Raw genomic sequence first — 22282 nt, 5'->3', positions numbered from 1 at the left:
TTAATGACATTTTAATGCCTTTTTTAAAATGTAATTGCATGATAGCATTAAGCAACTCTCAGCTATGGCCAGAGTATGTTCTAGCCACCAATGCTTCTCAGTTCTGGGTTATGAGCCGCATGGCTTAGATCCAGGATGATCTTGCAATGAGATACTCATAAGGGATTATATCAGCTAAGTTCAGGACAATGAGAATGTGAGCAGTCAATGAGGGCAACAAAATCATCACCAATGCAGGGAGAACCACATCTCCTTCCTTAACAAAAGGCTCGGCAGAGGATGTACTTCTTGCGGCAGTTGGTAAAATTCTACCTTCCCCAGAATATACTGGTGCAATCCTACACTACCATCACAGAGAGCATCCTCACATCAGCCATTAGATTAGATTAGATTTAACTTTATTGTCATTGTGCCGATTACAGATATAAAGCCAATGAAATGCAGTTAGCATCTAACCAGAAATGCAAAAAATAGCAAACACGAGGAAATCTGCAGATGCTGGAAATTCAAACAACAACACACACAAAATGCTGGTGGAACACAGAAGGCCAGGCAGCATCGATAGGGAGAAGCGCTGTTGACGTTTCGACCCTTTGTCCTGACGAAGGGTCTCGGCCCGAAACGTCAACAGCACTTCTCCCTATCGATGCTGCCTGGCCTGCTGTGTTCACCAGCATTTTATGCAAAGAATAGTGTAATTTACAAAATAACTGCGAATAAAAAGTAAGTGCTACAGCACACAAATCTAAAAGTACTGAGACAGTACAATATGGGTGCAATACTGCTTAGCGCTGTGACGTGAGGTTCAGCAGGGTCACAGCCTCAGGGAAGAAGCTCTTCCTGTGCCTGCTGGTGCGGGAGCAGAGGCTCCTGTAGTGCCTGCTGGATGGGAGGAGAGTAAAAAGTCCATGGTTAGGGTGAGATGTATCCTTGATAATGCTTCTCACCCTGCCCAGGCAGCGTTTATGGTAGATGTTCTTAATGGTGCACAATTGGGTGCCGATAATCCGCTGGGCAGTTTTCACCACACGCTGGAGCACTTTGCGGTCCAATACGGGACAATTGCCATACCACACTGAGATGCAGTTGGTGAGTATGCACTCAATGGTACAGCGGTAAAAGTCCGTCAGTATCCTGGGACAGAGGTGAGCTTTCTTGATGTTTGCTGTTTGCTGCAGCACTTTCACACAATATATGAAAACTACAGTGTACTGTCAAGTCAATTGAAAAGGTCATTTGCCACAGTCTACCATCACTGCAGAACTAGTATGTGTCCAAGACAACGAAGCAGGCAGAAAAAAAATCATAGTAGACACCAGCTAGCCAGCAAACTACCCTTTCTAAAAGCTCCCTTCTAGAAAGCACTATAGGACTATTAAAACAAAAACTTCACACCATCTTAAAAGTTTGTTCCCTTAGACAGCTAATCTGATCAGCCATTTAAGTAAGCCACCACCACCCCCTCTATCAGTTACTACACTGTAAACACTTTAAACTACTTTTTATAATGCTGTTTACATTGTAAATACATGATAGTACTTATGCCCATTTTATTCCATATCCATACTTTAACCTTAAGTTTATTTTTATATAATTCAGACTGACTGGCAGAGGGGGTGGGGTGGCTCTGTTGGTGAGGAATGATATTCAGTCCCTTGCGAGGGGGGACATAGAATCAGGGGATGTAGAGTCAGTATGGATAGAACTGAGAAATTCTAAGGGTAGAAAGACCATAATGGGAGTTATCTACAGGCCCCCAAACAGCAGTCTGGATGTAGGGTGTGAGTTGAATGAAGAGTTAAAATTGGCATGTCGCAAAGGTAATGATACAGTTGTCATAGGGGATTTCAACATGCAGGTAGACTGGGAGAATCAGAATGGTACTGGAACCCAAGAAAGGGAGTTTGTGGAGTGCCTCCGAGATGGATTCTTAGAACAGCTTGTACTGGAGCCTACCAGGGAGAAGACAATTCTAGATTTAGTGTTGTGCAATGAACCGGATTTGATCAGGGACCTGGAGGTAAAGGAACCATTAGGAGGTAGTGACCATAATATGATATGTTTTAACCTACAATTTGAGAAGGAGAAGGGAAAATCGGATGTGTCAGTATTACAGTTGAACAAAGGGAACTATGGAGCTATGAGGGAGGAGCTGGCCAAAGTTCAATCAAACAATGCCCTAGCAGGGAAGACAGTGGAACAACAATGGCAGGTATTTCTGGGAATAATGCAGAAGGTGCAGGATCGGTTCATTCCAAAGAGGAAGAAAGATCCTAAGGGGAGTAAAGGGCGGCCGTGGTTGACGAGGGAAGTAAAGGGTTGTATAAAAATAAAAGAGAAGAAGTATAACATAGCAAAGATGAGCAGGAAACCAGAGGACTGGGAAGCTTTTAAAGAGCAACAGAAGATAACAAAAAAGGCAATACGCCAAGAAAAAATGAGGTACAAAGGTAAACTAGCCAAGAATATAAAGAAGGATAGTAAAAGCTTCTTTAGGTATGTGAATAGCAAAAAAAATAGTTAAGACCAAAATTCGACCATTGAAGACAGAAATGGGTGAATTTATTATGGGGAACAAGGAAATGGCAGATAAGTTGAACAAGTACTTTGGATCTGTCTTCACTAGGGAAGACACAAACAATCTCTCAGATGTAATAGTAGTCAAAGGAACTAGGATAAAGGATGAACTGAAGGAAATTTATATGAGGCAAGAAACGGTGTTGGATAGACTGTTGAGTCTGAAGGCTGATAAGTCCCCGGGACCAGATGGTCTGCATCCCAGGGTACTTAAAGAGGTGGCTCTAGAAATCATGGAAGCATTGGTAATCATTTTCCAATGTTCTACAGATTCAGGAATAGTTCCTGCTGATTGGAGGGTGGCTAATGTTGTCCCACTTTTCAAGAAAGGAGGGAGAGAGAAAACAGGGAATTATAGACCAGTTAGCCTGACGTCAGTGGTGCAAAAGATGCTGGAGTCAATTATAAAAGATGAAATTACGACACATTTGGATAGCAGTAGAAGGATCAGTCCGAGTCAGCATGGATTTATGAAGGGAAAATCATGCTTGACTAATCTTCTGGAGTTTTTTGAGGATGTAACTATGAAAATGGACAAGGGAGAGCCAGTGGATGTAGTGTACCTGGACTTACAGAAAGCTTTTGATAAAGTCCCACATAGGAGATTAGTGGGCAAAATTAGGGCACATGGTATTGGGGGCAGAGTACTGACATGGATTGAAAATTGGCTGGCTGACAGGAAACAAAGAGTAGCGATTAACAGGACCCTTTCGGAATGGCAGGCTGTGACCAGTGGGGTACCGCAAGGTTCGGTGCTGGGACCGCAGCTGTTTACAATATACATTAATGATTTAGATGAAGGGATTAAAAGTAACATTAGCAAATTTGCTGATGACACAAAGTTGGGTGGCAGTGTGAAATGTCAGGAAGATGTTATGAGAATGCAGGGTGACTTGGACAGGTTGGGTGAGTGGGCAAATGTATGGCAGATGCAGTTTAATGTGGATAAATGTGAGGTTATCCACTTTGGTGGCAAAAACAGGAAGGCAGATTACTATCTGAATGTTGTCAAGTTAGGAAAAGGGGAAGCACAACGAGATCTAGGTGTTCTTGTACATCAGTCAATGAAAGCAAGCATGCAGGTACAGCAGGAGGTGAAGAAAGCTAATGGCATGCTGGCCTTTATAACAAGAGGAATTGAGTATAGGAGTAAAGAGGTTCTTCTGCAGCTATACAGGGCCCTGGTGAGACCCCACCTGGAGTATTGTGTGCAGTTTTGGTTTCCAAATTTGAGGAAGGGCATTCTTGCTATTGAGTGAGTGCAGCGTAGGTTCACAAGGTTAATTCCCAGAATGACGGGACTGTCATATGTTGAAAGATTGGAGCGACTGGGCTTGTATACACTGGAATTTAGAAGGAAGAGAGGGGATCTGATTGAGACATATAAGATTATTAAGGGATTGGACACGCTGGAGGCAGGAAGCATGTTCCCGCTGATGGGTGAGTCCAGAACTAGAGGCCACAGTTTAAGAATAAGGGGTAGGCCATTTAGAACTGAGATGCGGAAAAACTTTTTCACCCAGAGAGTGGCGGATATGTGGAATGCTCTGCCCCAGAAGGCAGTGGAGGCCAAGTCTCTGGATGCATTCAAGAGAGAGTTAGATAGAGCTCTTATAGATAGCGGGGTCAAGGGATATGGGGAGAGGGCAGGAACGGGGTACTGACTGTGTATGATCAGCCATGATCACAGTGAATGGCGGTGCTGGCTAGAAGGGCCGAATGGCCTAATCCTGCACCTATTGTCTATTGTCGTGACAACACCCCACAGGAAATTCCTAATACATAGAAATGTGTATGGCGAATAAAATTGTACATCAAGGATCGATGTACAAACCCCATTTCCAGAAAAATTGGGATATTTTCCAAAATGCAATAAAAACAAAAATCTGTGATATGTTAATTCACGTGAACCTTTATTTAACTGACAAAAGTACAAAGAAAAGATTTTCGATAGTTTTACTGACCAACTTAATTGTATTTTGTAAATATACACAAATTTAGAATTTGATGGCTGCAACACACTCAACAAAAGTTGGGACAGAGGCATGTTTACCATTGTGTTACATCACCTTTCCTTTTAATAACACTTCTTAATCGTTTTGGAACTGAGGATACTAATTGTAGTAGATTTGCAATTGGAAATTTTGTCCATTCTTGCTTGATATAAGACCTCAGCTGCTCAACAGTCCGTGGTCTCCGTTGTCTGATTCTCCTCTTCATGATGTGCCATACATTTTCAATAGGAGATAGATCTGTACTGGCAGCAGGCCAGTCAAGCACACACACTCTGTGTCTACAAAGCCACGCTGCTGTAGCCCGTGCAGAATGTGGTCTGGCATTGTCCTGCTGAAATAAGCATGGACGTCCCAGGAAGAGATGTCGCCTTGATGGCAACATATGTCTCTCTAAAATCCTAATATATGCCTCAGTCAATGGTACCTTCACATACATGCAACTCACCCATGCCGTGGGCACTGATGCACCCTCATACCATCACAGATGCTGGTTTTTCCATCTTTCGCTGATAACAATCAGGATGGTCGTTTTCATCTTTGGCACGGAGAACACGATGCCTGTTTTTTCCAATAGCTGAAATGTGGACTCATCTGACCACAGCACACGGTTCCACAGCCTTTCAGTCCATCTGAGATGAGCTCGGGCCCAGAGAAGAGTTCGGGCCCAGAGAACTCGCCAGCGTTTCTGCATAGAGTTGATGTATGGCTTCCTCCTTGCGTAATACAGTTTCAAGTTGCATTTCTGGATGCAGCGACAGACTGTGTTAAGTGACAATGGTTTTCCGAAGTACTCCCGAGCCCAGGTGGCTATAATTGTCACAGTAGCATGATGGCTTCTTAGGCGGTGCCGCCTGAGGGCTCGAAGATCGTGTGCATTCAATAGTGGTTTCCGACCTTGCCCTTTACGCACTGAGATGTCTCTGAATTCTCTGAATCTTTTCACAGTATTATGTACTGTAGATGTTGAAAGACCTAAATTCTCTGCAATCTTGCGTTGGGAAATGTTCCTTTTGAACTGACTAACAATTCTCTCACGAATTTTGGCACAAAGGGGTGAGCCACGACGCATCCTTGCTTGCAACGACTGAGCCTTTGATGGATGCTACTTTTATACCCAGTCATGATACCTCACCTATTACCAATTAGCCTGCTTAATGTGGAGTCTTCCAAACCAGTGTTACTTCAAATTTCTGTGCACTTTTTAATCTTATTTTAACTCTGTCCCAACTTTTGTTAAGTGTGTTGCAGCCATCAAATTCTAAATTTGTGTATATTTACAAAATACAATTAAGTTGGTCAGTAAAACTATTGCAAATCTTTTCTTTGTACTTTTGTCAGTTAAATAAAGGTTCACATGAATTAACATATCACAGATATTTGTTTTTATTGCATTTTGGAAAATAACCCAACTTTTCTGGAAATGGGGTTTGTACATACAAAACAGCAGTGGCTCAAGAACTGAACCCTATGAAATGCAAATGTACATCTACCTAAAATCCTAATAACAGCAATATCTCAAATCTCCAGTTTCTGTTCTGTATCAAATCTCTATTTATGCTGACACTACCATTGCTTGTGTAAAGGTCAGAAATGCAGCTGGGCTTGAAACTAGATGCCACAAATAGATCATGAACAGCAAAGGTTAGGAATTAAGAATGTTTGAAAAAGGAGTAGGCTATTCAATCCACAGATGATTCCTTTTCAGCCCTATAGTCTCATGTAAGCTTCATTTTCATTCACAACTAGGAGTGCAATAAAGTATGGTGTCAAAGTTACTATAAATACACAGGAAGCAAATAAAGCACCTTTACAGGATCTCTGAATTCAGGACCAATGATTCAACTTACTCCCAGAGGAGATGCACAATTGATCATGCAAAGCATTTCAGTAAGCACAAAACCTGCCAGAGTTTAAAACCAAATCTGAGACAGATGGAAAGAGATTATAGGAGTCTATATGAGGGATGACTAAAACATGTATCTAAGTAGCAAAGATTTAAGAAAAATCTGGGAGCATGGAGCAGATTGTTTGACATCCTTTGAGATATAATTATTTATCTCAAAACTAATTAAAATATTAAAGATTGTGTTACAGCAACAATTAATTGCATTTTTATAATACATTTGCTGATGCATTTTTCTTATATTATTTGTGCATAACTGTCATGTGTTTATGTGACAGAAAGTAAAAGGAAGCCTAATGTGAAAAGTAACTTTCAATGGAAGAGAGAAAATGGAAGCACCTTGGAATTATACTTAATAATTACGAGAAAAGGAGAGGTGGCAATTGAGGAAAATATTACAGTGAGCATCAGCAATTCTGATTAAGCTCTCAGTCTCTAGTTTTTTAAGTGGGTATTGAATGATCCCCTAGTACAAGATGGAGTTCAACCTCAAAATCTACTTTTTATGAACTTGTAACTATATTGACTGCCTGCACTGCCTCTAAAAATATAACACTTTATTCTTCATTCTGTTATTGTTTTCCCTTGTACTAACTCAGTACATTGATGGCATGTAAAACAAACATTTTCCCTGTACATGAGACTATGATAAATCAGTTTACAAATTTACCACATATGTTACATCATGTTTTTTGCACTGAATTTAATGGATAATGGTGAAATTTATTTTTACTTGTTTGTCTTTTCCTCCACTGCTGGTTGAGCTGACAGATCGCATCCGTTGTTCCTTTTGCTCTTCAACCTCTGACTTCAGGTGTTCAATATGCACCAAGTACGCTTGTTCCTGGGCTTCCCGTGTGCTGAGCTTCAGTTCAAGCGCTTTCTTCTCCTTCTCCATTAAATAAAGTTGGGCTTTGAGTTCTGCCATTTCCTCCTTCAGATTACAGAAATGTTCAGTTTCAAAAGTTTCAATATTTTTAAATATTATGAAGATATATCAGCATTTGTAAAATGTATCATTACGAATTATCAAATTTCAGGTCTACATTATTATCAAATAAAATACTTAATGTCACTAGAGAAAAGAGGCTTTTAAATGGCTAAATAGTGTCCATTGGTACAGGAAATAAAAACCTGCCGAGAGCTTTGACACCTTCCAATGATCTTGTTCAGCTTTTCCAGCTATAAAGATAGTTATAATAATTTAAGTATGCCTGATATGCAGTCATTTCAAAAGTGATTAAATAAAATTAGCCAATTGGGAAGTTTTAGCAAGATGAACTGCCACTGGTGGCTCCAATGGCATAGACAAAGTACTTGGTGCCTCAAATCAGTCAAAACTTGGGAGTTTTGTATTTAATGTATGGAGAGAAATCTGAATATACCAGAAAATATGGTATTACAAGTTTTCTTTACATACACAAATAAAAATACAATACCATCAAAATATTGAATTAGTTTGAGGCTTTAACTTGAGACTGATCAGAATCAAAAAATTACAGCGTAGAATGATGCCATTTGGCCTGCAGTATCAATGACAGTTGAAAAACTATCTGAACAAATTGCATTTCTTGCATATAACCTTGAAGATAAATGTCCTCCCTGCCACATGATACCAATTCCAACCACCAATCTCAACCCGTCTGGCTAAAATATTCTTTCCTCATCTCTTCATCTTTTAATTGTAAATCAATGCCCTAGTCATTGATTTTTGTTAATGAATAAGTCCTTTCCCTCCACACTAAGTTCCCAAATGTGCAATCATAAATCTTCACTTTGTCAAAGAAACAATTCCAGTCATTTTTTCAAATTAAGTATCTACAGCCCTAGCTTATATTTTCAAATTTCTCCTGTAACCCTCGAGTATCATAATTAATATCATATCGCCACTATATTTAAGGAAACCAAATGTGGATTGTATGACAATTTTTGCCAATATCTCTATTCTCTAAAAGAAGATCCTGATCTTAGAGCTTTCCATTCATTTGTTTTCATTTTATTCAAACTATGGACCAAAGCTTTCTGACAGGAACAAGCAGCCCATGTTCATTGTGTCCAGTGTGGAAAGTACAAATGTTTCTTTGAATATTCCAATCTCAAAGGATTCTGCTATTGTCATATAGGTTTGCTAGACTAGACCTTGACAACTAAATTAAATCAAACACAGTCTACACCATATTCCCAGGCTTAGCCCAACATTAACTGGAATGTTTTTAAACATTTTGACATTCAGAAACACTTGAACTGTTAAAAGTTGAACATGTAAAAAGATTACTGATTATAAACTTGTTACGCCCTGGAAAAGGTTTCACTGCTAATGTAATGGTTTCTCTGTAGCAGCAGTGTGTTTGTGTTATGACTGGAGATAAAGGGGGCTTTAGAATGTGCAGCGTCCAATGAGGGGAGGTTCTTCTTTCTTGTGTGCTCAAGTACGAGGTATTCATGCGCTTTTGTTCGGCGGAATATGGAGAGAGAAGATGCCAGAACAGAGAGGTTGTAGACTGCAGGACTGAGAGGATGTGGAATGGGGTCGGGAGTTGACGATGCCCGGGGTAAATCAATGGAGAACAAACGCTGGGAAAACCGTGAGCTCCAACGTATGCATTAGACTGTTTCATTAAAATGGGCCCTTTTTGTTTTCTTTACTAACCCTCTAGTCAAATTAAGAATTATAAAGCTAAATTGTTTAATTGCATATGGTGTACTGTTTGTTATTCCATGGTAGTGATTTGTAACAGGGGAAAACATCACGCAGCATCCACACAAACGAGACTTCACAAGTTTGGTGGGCCAAAGAGTGTCTTCCCCTAGACTAAAGCTGCTGACCGAACCTAAGGTTACAACTGTGGGGGTATCATTCCGGGATTGATTTTGTTGGATGCTGATGATTTGTCCCGACGTGCACATGAAGGGCTGGATAAGGATGAAGAGTGGGAGAGTGTTCCTGTCCTGGGGGTAAAAGCCACGTGTCAGTTTGCCATCATGGTGAAGGTGGACGTAAGGCAAGGGCAGGATCAAACGGTAGATCAATTGGGAGCTTCTGCTGACGCCACTCCACAAGTTTACTGTAACCTGACTGCTCTGAAGACAAACCAGTTACTGGAATTGAGTCCTGGGGAAGTGGCAGCTGTTCAGCGAGATGACCCGGGCATCAGTACCATTTTGTTAGCAGTTGAAAGGGGAGACATGGCTCAGACAGACAAGACAAGACAAAACACACTGCAGTGCCTCCATTACTGACAGAATGGCCCAGGTTGGAATTGAGGAACCAGATCCTATACCGGATCATGTCACCTCCAGACCGACCTCGGCGTTCCCAGCTGGTTCTGCCTGAGAAGTATCGGAGGATTGTGTTGAAGTTACTTCCTGATGATTCTGGACATTTGGGGGTTGAAAAGACCTATGGATTGCTCAGAGACTGATTCTACTGGCCCCAAATGAAGCTGGAGGTTGAGGAATACTGCAAGTCATGCATTCAACGCATTCAGCAGAAGACGCTGCCCACGCGGACAGCTCCCTTGTCCCACTTGCAGCGTAAAGGGCCCCTTGACCTGATGTGTATGGATTTCCTGTCAATAGAGCCAGATGCCAGCAACATGGCGAATGTCTTAGTCATCACAGATCACTACACCCAATATGCACAGACTTTCCCTATCAAGGACCAGACGGCATCCACGGTGGCCAAAGTGTTATGGGAAAAGTATTTTGTTTGTTATGGCCTCCCCAGATGGATACACAGTGATCAGGGATGGGATTTCAACAGTAGGCTCATCCATGAGTTACTGGGCATGCTTGGAGTCAAGAAGTTGAGGACCCACTCCCCATCATCCACAGGGTGATCCCCAGCCCAATAGGTTTAATCAGACCTTGCTAGACGTGCTCAGGACCTTGGAGATCAGCAAGAAGAACAGGTGGAGTCAACATATTAGACAACTGGTCCCCTGTTACAACTGTACCTGAAATGAAGCTACCGGGTACTCAACACATTACCTAATGTTTGGGCACGAGACGAGGTTGCCCATCAACCTTTGTTTTGGGACTGACAAGGGCGACCTACCAGTGAAGACTTATCTGAAGTATGTGTCTGATATGAGAAGGGAGCTGAAAAGCTGGGGTCGCAGCTTCAAGCAGGATCAAGGAAATAAGAGGAGGTACGATCAAAAGGAGAGGTTCTCCCAACTCCTGCCGGGAGACTGAGTCCTCATAAGGAATCTGGGGCTACCTGGGAAGCACAAGTTGGCTGACCACTGGGCAGCTGTACCCTATGTGTAGGAGTCAGATGCCAAACATACCAGTTTTTTGGGTGAAACCAGAGGGTGGGAATGAGCCTGTCAAGATACTCCATCAGAACCACCTTCTACCTCTGGGACAAGAGGTGCAGGTTGACCCAGAGCCCAACCTGGAGCCTACACCTAGTGAGAGGACTCTGTGGCAACACGGGGTGTCTGCAGGACCAACAGCCGGAGAGGTTAAGTCTGGGCCCCACCCTTGGACATGGAGATGTGGTATATGTTGCCTTTTGCTAACTCCCCACTGATTGAGGAAGAGACTCTCAACCCTTCTCACGCTGAGTCAGGTGAAATCCGGGGGGGGGGGGGGGGGGGGGGGTTATCTGTGGACAGCCTGGGTTGCAGCGGGACACAAGGGATGAAGCTGGGCTTAGCCAGGGGACATAGGGGTCTGAGTTGCAGGTGGGCCTGAGTGATAGGCTGGGGGAGGACGCCGCGTAGACCAGAAGTATCCCCAGTAGTGTCGGAAAATGAAGAGGTAGATGAGGGAGTACAGAGGTCTCACTGAATCAGGAGACCACAGGATAGGCTGGCACATGTAGCACCAGGGGAACAGAGTATGGCCCCTACCACTTTGGAGAGCTATGTCACTGCCTTTTACACCTGGGTTGGACTTTGTGGTTTGCAGGAGGGGTTAGCAAATTATCTCAAAGAAATGAGGGCATGACTTAATTTGGTGGGGGGAGAGTGTAACACCCTGGGAAAGGTTTCACTGCTAATGTAATGGTATCTCTGTAGCAGCAGTGCGTTTGGGTTATGACTGGAGACAACAGGGGCTTTGGAATGTGTGGCATCCAATGAGGGGAGGTTCTTCTTTTTGGTGTGCCCGAGAGCAAGCTTTTGTTTGGCGGAAGATGGAGAGAAAAGATGCCAGAACGGAGAGGTCGTAGACTGCAGGACTGAGTGGGCATGGAATGGGTTGGGAGTCGACGATGCTTGGGGGAAATCGATGGAGAACAAACGGCCGAGAAAACTGTGAGCTCCAACATGTGCATTAGACTGTTCCATTAAAATGGGTCCTTTTCTTTTTGTTTTCTTTACTAACCCTCTAGTTAAGAATTATAAAGCTAAATAATTTAATTGGATATGGTGTATTGTTTGTTATTCCGTGGTACTGGTTTATAACAGGGAAAACATTACGCAGCATCCACACATACAAGATATCATAAGTCTGGCAGGCCAGTGAGTGTCTTCTCCTAGACTAATGCCACCGACCCAACCTAGGGTTACAAACTAAATCAATTATACAAGAACAAGTTTGAATAATTATAAAGCATTATTTCAAAAATATTTAGTTACCTAATACTTGCTTCCTCTTAACTGTTCATCTCCATTCTGATAAATAAAGTCACTGTTCTTATGCCAGGGTCTATAAAAATGTGTCAGGAAATCTGTCCAATGAACCTCTATATGCTAAAGTCCTAAACTTAATAGATTTTGGATGAGAAACCTGCCAATACTTTCCACTTTGGAATACCCAAGGGCTCCAATGGTGACAGCTTGATTGCTGAGATTACCAGGCAGTTACAGTGAAGAATTGGCACAGAACATGGCAGCCTATTCATTTCAATGGAAATTTTACAACGTTGGGAAAAAATTTTAAGAACTAGGCAAATTATTTTGTTTTTATTTGGTTATTTTGATTGTTGATAATTATTTAAATATTTAGATTTTTTTATCACTATACTTTCTCTTATTTTAGAGAGATAAATAATTATAGTATTTGAATGCCACTGAATGTCAGGGATCTTCATGAAAGTTCCAAAATCTTGATAATTTCCACAGACAGAGAGCTAGAAACTACCTTTGTCTTCATTTAAAAGTTTCTCAGCCGCTTCTTGGTGATTTTCTAACTCACTCACATGACCCATAAACACCACATTAGCCCCTGGTAACATATTGGGTCATTTCCACTCAAATCCAAGATGTCTTTGGCCTTATACATCCGAGTCAATTTAGTACAGAACAGTTATCCCACAGGCAGTGCAGGTGGCAAACCCCAATCAGCAAAATCTAGCTCAATGGAACATTAGCTTCCTAAATTATATTTCAACAACAGCTTCTAAATGTCATTAAAACTAAACTTCTCAAAATGTGTGATTCTTACTCACCTTCATGGCCATAAGTTCTTGCATTAGAACTGCATTCTCTAAATCAAGTCGTTGGCCATCTCCCCGTGTTTTCACATCGTAACTAAGTGGATCAATATGAACACTTTCTAACTCTAACATAGTTAGCTTGACTGCTGCTTTGTCATTCTTTAACTGTTGAACATAATCCTTCAACCTCTGTTCATCTTCTTTTGTAAATTCTGTATCACAGCTACTAGCAGTTGAACTAGTAGTACTGAAGAGTCAAAAACAATAATGGATCAGTAATATTTTGAAATAAAATTATTCATATACACCACTTCATAAATAGCTATTTTTCTAAATAAAGCAATAAGACTATCAAACAGTCACCTATTATGATAACATGGACTTTTAACTTCACAATCTACCTTGTTATGACCTTGCACCTTATTTCTGCCACATTGCACTTTCTCTTAACTGTAACACTTCGTTCTGTATTCTGTTATTGCTCTTTTGTACTAACCTCACTGTCATGAAATGATTTGTATGGATGGCATGCAAAAAGTTTTTCCACTGTATCTCCATACATATGACAATAAACCAATTTACCAAATATTAAATTTTAAGAGCAAACGGTATTGCACAATGCAGTAAACTTTATCTCCGTTAAATTGTATTTTGTGTACAATAAAAATGTAGTTATACCTCCTAACATGTTCATTCTTTTCACAATTCCAGCAATACTTTCCACTTCTGAGGCATGTTTATTTAGGAGGGATATAATGAGTGATTATCATAACTTCTTGTCTTTCATGTATAAATGTTCAAATTTTCAATAAGGCTAAGCAAATCTTATCCAGGGTGATTGGAATCAAATCGCATTTACCCAAATTTTGAATTTAACAAAGCAATGCAGAGATAAGAAATTGTGTTTATTTAAAATGCTACCCACTTGATCATCATGCTCATTGCAAAATCCAGACATTGCCATGACTGCATTTATTACAGGGCATTCAGGCATTTGTGGTCCACAGTAATTATTTTATCGATCTCTTCTAACACAAAAATAACTGAACATATCTTTGGAGGAATTACAAATTTTAATTAATAAGAGTCCATATGCAACCAAAGCAAAATTATAAAACTGAACTATTCACCTGGTGTGACTGTGAGACGACAGACTTTCCCAGGGCTGTATGTTACATCCTGTAACAGTGCATGCTCCACCGCAGCTACCATCAAGTTTCATAAGTAGAGCTTTTGCAGCATTTTCTGCTGTTTTCCTGCAGTCATGTGCTCTCTTTAACATCATTGTTTTGTTTTCTTCCCCTTTTTGATCACCTGTGATAACATGATGTTAACATTTTTAATGACATTATGGAGAAAGCATCCAAGTTCCACGCAATTAAGATCAAGACCCAAAAGTAAAATCCTGGATTAAAACTAGAGAATACTGAAACTATTATTTTCGGTCCTTGCCTCCATGCCCACCTTCATCAATAGCAATTGTTTGGAACAATGCAAAACCTTTGCATTGTTGGTGTCATATTTGACCCCACTTTGAATTTTGAACCAGATGGAGATCATGATTTTTAGATCAATAATGTCCATTTCCAAACATCACCCAGCTCCACCACTGGTCCTTATCTCATCAACTCCTAAAGCTCTTACTGCTTCAAGTATCTATCTTCTAATGTCTTCCTGCCAAACACTCTTACACTTGAAAAAGTTTAATTGCTTTGCCATTGATCATCTGGCTTCCAGCTGTAAATGTCTCAAGACCCAGAATTCTCTCCCTCAATTTATCTGCTTCAGTAATTCACTGTCTCTCTTTGGGGCATCCCTTAAACTTACTTGTGTTTTAACAAACTACCTACAGAATCTTAATGTTCCCAACTGTCAAATATTCTTCAAACACAACACGATGAACAGCCATGGAACATTTTACTATCATTATGTCTCCAGTAAATACATTTGTTGATTAATCTACTGAATGCACAAAACACCTCTAACTAAATTTGTTAAAATTCAAGTTGGCCAGTTATTGAACAGAAGCCAACCTGGTAGCATTGTTATAATGCTTGAGAAGCAGTAAAGCACAAAAAAAATACCATTTTTTCTTAACTGGTCTGGCTCCAACTGATCTCAAGTGTCAAAAGCATTTTGGATCTTAGGACACATTAATCCAGTAACTATTTCAGCAAAATTGTGCAGAGGGTGAATTCTATTTTGTATTTGAGCAATATTTTTGCTGAAGGTATTAGTTGAGGGAAATTTGGTTCATTTAATTGTAAAAGCCCCTCTCCATCTCATCTTTCTCCTCTTTCATCAACTACCATATACCTCAAACATCACTTAGTGATTCACATTTTAAGACATTAGGTCAGCTGATTAGACCAGCATTTAAAAAGCCATTTCCCAGTTAATTGCTGGCATGGAGTGCTTCACTTGCCAAGTTGCAAATGGAATTGAATATTGTGCAACCATCAGTAAAAATTTCAACTTGTGACCTTTGGCATAAACGCCATTACAAAAAAAGCACAACAGTGCCTCTATTCCTTCGAAATTTGCGAAGATTTGGCATGAAATCTAAAACTTTGACAAACTTCTAAAGATGTGTGGGGGAGAGTATATTGACTAGTTGAATCACGAATCACGGTTGAATTCCTGGTATGGAAACACCAATGCTCTTCAACATAAAATCCTACAGTTATTATTGGATACAGCCCAGTCTATCATGTGTAAAGCCCTCCCCCACCACTGAGCATTACAGGAAAGCAGCATCCATGTCAAAGGCCCCCAAAATCCAGGCACGCTCTCTTCTTGCTGCTGCCATAAGGAAGAAGGTACAGGAGCCTCAGGATCCACACCACCAGGTTCAGGAACAGTTATTACCCCTTAACCATCAGGTTCTTGAACCAGAGAAGACAACTTCACTCGCCCCATCACTGAACTGTTCCCACAGCCTTTGGATTCACTTTCAAGGATTCTGCACCTCACATTCTCAATTTGTATTGGTTATTTATTTATTATTATTATCATTTTCTTTTTGTACTTGCACAGCTGTTTGCACACTGATTGTCCGTCTTGTTGGGTGCGGTCCAGATTCTATTGTGATTCTGGATTTACTGTGCATGCCTGCAAGAAATTGAATCTCAGGGTTGTACAATGTGACATATATGTACTTTGATAATAAATTTACTTTGAACTTTGATCTGTGAAGGAACAGCTGAAAACAGGAAATTATATCATGTGCCTGGGACCTTTGATCTCCAACTACTACCATAACTATCTCTTCCTTTAAACATGACTTCAAACAGTGATGTTTTCCCCTTGATACACATCAGCCTCAGTTTCATCACAGAATATCTCGATGCCACATTCAATCAAATGTTGCCTCACCAAGTACATTCTGTGCTTTTACTATTTCCATTGCTTAGACAGCTGAAGGAGAACAGTTGATGTTTTTAAATCAGATGGTTTCCTTACCTGTGCTTGACTTGATACGGGAGACTTCATTTTACCCAAGGTGAATGTTGAAGATGTCCAGGCTGCTCCCTCATTTGTACACCTCTTAGATACCATTTATGGTGAGTCAGTGAAGCTAACTGAGTAAGGTTTAGTTCTATTTGTATAACTAAGTGAGGCTGTTCAATTTGACTATGCAAAGTTGGCTGGATTTGGCCACATCCAAATTCAAGGATAAGTTGTTGCTGAGTGCACACAACGCAGGGACATAACAAAATGTGACAAGAAAGCAATGATAATCAATACATTATAAGTGTAACTTTAATATATGAATATATTTTTGTACTCACCAACTGATCCAACACCTGCAGCCTTGAATTGGCCCAAAATGAGTCCTTGTTCACTCTCTGCTAGTGCCAATAATAATTCATATGCTTCTATGCACTGTTCACTTAGAATACAAGCAAATTAGGTGAAAATAAGTAACTACATTTAATAACTTGAAGTTATGTTAACATTATATGTTGAAAAAAACTTGCAACATAAACATATGGACAATTAAAACAGGAAGTACATCCATAAATGTGTATTTGATGTTATTTTTGATAAACATTGAATTGTGTGTAGTTTGCTATAATAAACTGTATAAATACTGTATGACTCAAGATTATTTAATATCATTTCCAGTACACATGTACAGAAGTATGAAATAACTGTTACTTCTGATCCGATGCAACACACAAAAAAAGATAAAGACACAATAGTAATAATAAATATAAACATGTAAGATAGCTATATATTAATTTTATGTCCATAAAGTGATGCTAGGCACATAAGGTTAGGAGCATGGAGGGGTGGAGATATGATCAGCCATACTGCTTGAACAAATATATGTAGTATATATATGGTATATGGAAAGGGATAAGATCAGACAGAATGGTAAAGTGCTTAACTGGGGAAGGGCTAACTTTGAAGGGATGAGGCAGGAACTAGCGAGAGTAAATTGGAAACAGATGTTCAAAGGGGAAAGCACAGAAGTAATGTGGGAGAAGTTTAGGGACCACTTGAGCTGGGTTCAGGATAGGTTTGTCCCACTGAGGCAAGGAAAAAATGGTAGGAAAAGGGAACCGTGGCTGACGAAACACGTGAGGCAACTCGTCAAGAGGAAAAAGGAAGCATATGTTAGATATAAGAAGCAGGAAGTAGGAGGGGCTCATGAGAAATATAGGGTAGCCAGGAAGGAGCTAAAGAAAGGACTTAGGAGAGCTCGAAGGGGGCATGAGAAGGCCTTGGTATGTAGGATTAAGGAGAACCCCAAGGTGTTCTATGTTCATGTGAAGAACAGGAGGATGACGAGAACAAAGGTGGGACCGCTAAAGGATAAAGAGGGCAACATGTGCCTGGAGGCGGAGGAGGTTGGGGAGGTCCTAAATGAATACTTTGCTTCAGTATTCACAAGTGAAAAGGATCTTGATCAGGGTAAGGTCGAAATAGAACAGGCCTGTGTGCTGGACAATGTGGAGATTACGGAAGAAGTGCTGGATCTTCTTAAAAACATCAAGATTGATAAAATCCCCAGTGCCGGATATGATACACCCCAAGTTGTTGTGGGAATTGAGAGGAGAGATCGCTGGAGCATTAGCTATGATCTTTGGCTACAGGGGAAGTGCCGGAGGACTAGAAAATGGCAAATGTAGTTCCTTTGTTTAAAAAATGTAATAGGGAGAAACCTGGGAACTATAGACTGTTGAGTCTTACATTGGTGCTCTGTGAATTACTGAAAAGGATTCTTAAGGATAGGATCTACGAGCATTTGGAGAAGTACAGTCCACTCATGGAGAGTCAACATGGCTTTGTGAAGGAAAGATCATGCCTCACGAGCCTGCTTGAGTTTTTTGAAGAGGTAACAAAAGAAATTGATGAGGGGAGGGCAGTGGATGTGGTCTACATGGACTTCAGCAAGGCATTTGACAAGGTCCCTCACGAGAGACTCATCCAGAAAGTCATGAGGCATGAGAAAAGTGGAACCTAGACTGTTTGGATAAAAAATTGGCTTAAAGGAAGAAAGCAGAGGGTAGTTGTGGAAGGAAAGTATTCTGCCTGGAGGTCGGTGACTAGTGGAGTGCTGCAGGGATCTGTCCTGGGACCCCTGGAATTTGTGATTTTTATAAAATGACCTGGATGCAGAGGCGGAAGGATGGGTGAGTAAGTTTGCGGATGACACGAAGATTGGAGGAGTTGTGGATGGAGATGCAGGTTGTCGAAGATTACAAGAGGATATAGACAGGCTGCAGAGTTGGGCAGAAAAATGGCAGATGGAGTTCAATCCAGATAAGTGTGAGGTGATGCATTTAGGAAGGACAAACCAGAAGGCTGAGTACAGGGTTAATGGTCGGTTACTTAAGAGTGTGGATGAACAGAGGGACTTTGGGGTTCAAATCCATACATTCCTCAAGGTCGCTGCGCAGGTTGATAGGGTAGTTAAGAAGGCCTATGGGATGCTAGGCTTCATTAGCAGGGGAATTGAGTTCAGGAGTAGAGAGGTCATGTTGCAACTCTACAAATCTCTGGTGAGACCGCACTTAGAGTATTGTGTTCAATTCTGGTCACCTCATTAAAGAAAGGATGTGGAAGCTATGGAGAAGCTGCAGAGGAGATTTACCAGGATGTTGCCTGGTTTGGAGAACAAATCATATGAAGCAAGGTTAGCAGAGCTGGAACTTTTCTCTTTGGAGCGTAGAAGAATGAGAGGGGACTTGATAGAGGCCTACAAGATTATGAGAGGCATAGATAGGGTGGATAGTCAGTACCTGTTTCCCAGGGCACCAATAGCAAACACCAGAGGACATATGTACAAAATTAAGGAGTGAAGTTTAGGGGAAACATCAGGGGTAAGTTTTTTTTTTTTACACAGAGGGTTGAGAATGTCTGAAATGATTTGCCAGGGATGGTGGTGGAGGCTAAAACATTAGGGGTACTTAAGAGCCTCTTGGACAGGCACATGGATGAAAGAAAAATAGAGGGTTATGGCGTAGTGTGAGTTTAGTACTTTTTTTTAAAAAAAGGATTATATGGGTCGGCACAACATGGAGGGCTGAAGGGCCTGTACTGTGCTGTAATGTTCTATGGTTCTATATTTTATAGCTTTCAACTTCCATTGGTAATTGTTACAATGAGCTCAATTTTGCAAGGAAATGCCAGTTTTCCAACACAACTAATTCTATTTCCCTTGTATAGTAAGTGACAGGAAATTTGGGAGTTCCTTAGCATAAATGCTTGAATGCAGAAATCCTAAATTTCTCATATACTTCATTAGGAGTTTGAAGAGATTTGGCATGTCAACAAATACATTCAAAAACTTCTTTAGATGTGCTCATGGAGAGCATTCTGACAGGCTACATCACTCTCTGGTAATGGTATGGCTACTGCACAGGACCAAATGAAGCTTCAGAGATTTGTAAATCTAGTCAGCTCCATCTTGGGTACTAGCCTACAGAGTATCCAGGACATCTCAGGGAGTGGTGTCTCAAAAAGGAAGCATCCATTATTAAGGACCTCCAGCACCCAGGGCATGCCCTTTTCACACTGTTACCAACAGGTAGGAAGTACAGAAGCTGAAGGCACACACGCAGCGATCCAAGAACAGCTTCTTCCCCTCTGCCATCCGATTCTTAAATGGACATTGAACCCATGAACACTACCTCACTTTTTTAGTATATATTATTTCTGTTTTTTGCATGATTTTATTCTATTCAATATATGTATATGGCAATTAATTGATTTATTTATCATTATTTTTCCCCTCTTCTTCTATATTATGTATTGCATTGAACTGCTGCTACTACATTAACAAATTTCACGACACATGCTGATGATAATAAACCTGATTCTGATTCTAAACTGAGCCACCTGCTTAGATTTTTTTTTAAACCTATGTACAGACAAAACTCTAGCAATAAACATCTGCCTCTCTATTTTAAACAGATTCTCCAAACTTACACAGGAGAATCCAAACATTATTTGATGCCGGGATTTCTCTTCCACTGAGATCAGTGTCTTGGGAGCTGACTTAGCCTGACTGTGAATGTCTCATGGCTAGAATTTGCAATTACTGCCAACCACAGTACAGCTATATGTGCACCAGTCTTCATGCCCAGATTTCAAATTGTTGATTCAAAGGCACACTTTAGAATTTGATAGTGCGTAACGCATAGTTAGGTTCCGCCCAAGACTTTGAGCCTCAGATGCAAAAAAATTTGGGGTGAAAAGGGATAGGTTGTGGGAAAGAGAAGAGGATGGTCTTGATATCCCACTTGTATACCATTGTAGCACTCTTGTGTTTGCATTATGATTTCTTGACTTATCTATTTTAATTATAGTAGCTTTCTATTTTAAAGTGATTGATTGAAGTCTCATAGTTATAACGCTGAAAAAAAATCTGTTTTCTGGGTCGATTAGGAGTGGCTCTGTGAACTTATGTAATGGGTGGGTATCTTTCTGATTATTTATATTATCTCATGATGTGCAGTACAAACATCCAGAAAGGGAAGTCACAACAGCTTTTAAAGAATTTAAAAAAAGAATTGGGTAAAATATTTTTACAGCTAGGAGCATCAAAAACCCAATTTGTAATTGTTACACTTACCTGTATTGCAGTGCAAGTCTTAATGCTGTACTATTGGATTCATATTTACCAACCAGCATACTCATTCTTTCAGCATTACTCTTGCATTCTTCCAAAGTAATGGTTAAAAGGTCATTTTGTGATTTTAAATGTTCAATACGACTGAAAGGTAAAAACATTATGAACTGTATCAATTAATGTTTAATTTAAACTATTAAAAGGATAACAGAAATGGGGTCATTGTTCCAAATATTACAACATACAATTAACACAAATTTGGAATAAGAATAGACCACAGACCTTTTACCCTGTTGTGCCATTTTATAAAATCATGGCTGATCGGATTATAATCTCAACTGCACATTTCCATCTACCTCTGGTAATACACAAACTTATCAAACTGCCAAATTGAACCATAAAAATCAAAAAGTTTTATTTACATCTCCCATTGACTGTCAGAAATGGGTGACATCTTCCGTTTAAACAGCGACTACAGGCTCTGGATTCTTCTGCAAGAGAAATCATCCTCAACTCCTTCCACCCAGTCAAAACTCTCAAGGTTTGTGTATTTCAATCAAGATAGTCCTGGCTTTTCTAAACTGCAATAGCTAGAAGATTAGCCTTTTCAAACTTTCAGCACAAGACAAGCTGCCTAATTCAGCTGTGATCTTAGTAAACCTCCTCCGAATTGAACATAGAACATAGACATCTACAGCACATTATAGGCCCTTCGGCCCACAATATTGTGCTGACCATGTAACCTACTGTAGAAACTGCCTAGAGTTTCTCTACTGCAAAGCCCTCTATTTTTCTAAGCTCCATGTACCAATCTAAGAGCCTCTTAAAAGACCCTATTGTATTTGCCTCCACTACCATCGCCAGCAGCACATTTCATACACCCACCACTCTATGTGAAAAACTTAACTCTGACATCCCCTCTGTACCTACTTCCAAGCACCTTAAAACTATACACCCTCTTGTTAGCCATTTCCATCCTGGGGGGGAGGGGGGGAGCCTCTGGCTATCCACATGATCAATGCCTTTCATTATCTTGTACACCTCTAACAGGTCACCTCTCATTCTCCATAGCTCCAAGGAGAAAAAGCCAAGTTCACTCAACTTTTCAAAGAATTGCTTTCAAAATGTACACAATACTCTATATGTCAATGTGCGAATGCCCTACATAATTGGAGCACTGCCATCTTTTTCTATCCAGTTCATCCTGCAATAAACAAAAACCTCTGTTAGCTTAAGAGTTACTTGTTGTATCTGCATACAAGCCTTCTGGAAATCACTCTACAGAACTTCTAGCAATCTACTGTCTCTCACCATTT

General features: G+C 40.4%; 1 protein-coding gene across 3 annotated transcripts in view; it reads right to left on the bottom strand.

The window, feature by feature from the left end:
• mcc (MCC regulator of WNT signaling pathway) overlaps window positions 1-22282 on the bottom strand; it is a 151024-nt gene that overhangs the window by 8531 nt on the left and 120211 nt on the right. For all 3 annotated transcript variants that reach the window (XM_073068610.1, XM_073068619.1, XM_073068628.1), the window contains 5 exons: window positions 20970-21110; window positions 16675-16775; window positions 14014-14197; window positions 12896-13130; window positions 7229-7429 (listed from right to left, as the gene is read on the bottom strand). In XM_073068610.1, coding sequence (XP_072924711.1) covers window positions 7229-7429; window positions 12896-13130; window positions 14014-14197; window positions 16675-16775; window positions 20970-21110 — 862 coding nt within the window. The remainder of the gene's footprint in view (window positions 1-7228; window positions 7430-12895; window positions 13131-14013; window positions 14198-16674; window positions 16776-20969; window positions 21111-22282) is intronic.

The sequence above is a fragment of the Hemitrygon akajei genome, chromosome 2, assembly GCF_048418815.1.
Source record: "Hemitrygon akajei chromosome 2, sHemAka1.3, whole genome shotgun sequence".
Classification (NCBI taxonomy): Eukaryota; Metazoa; Chordata; class Chondrichthyes; order Myliobatiformes; family Dasyatidae; genus Hemitrygon; species Hemitrygon akajei.
Note: the sequence above shows the minus strand (reverse complement) of the source record. Positions and strands in the feature narration are given on the sequence as shown.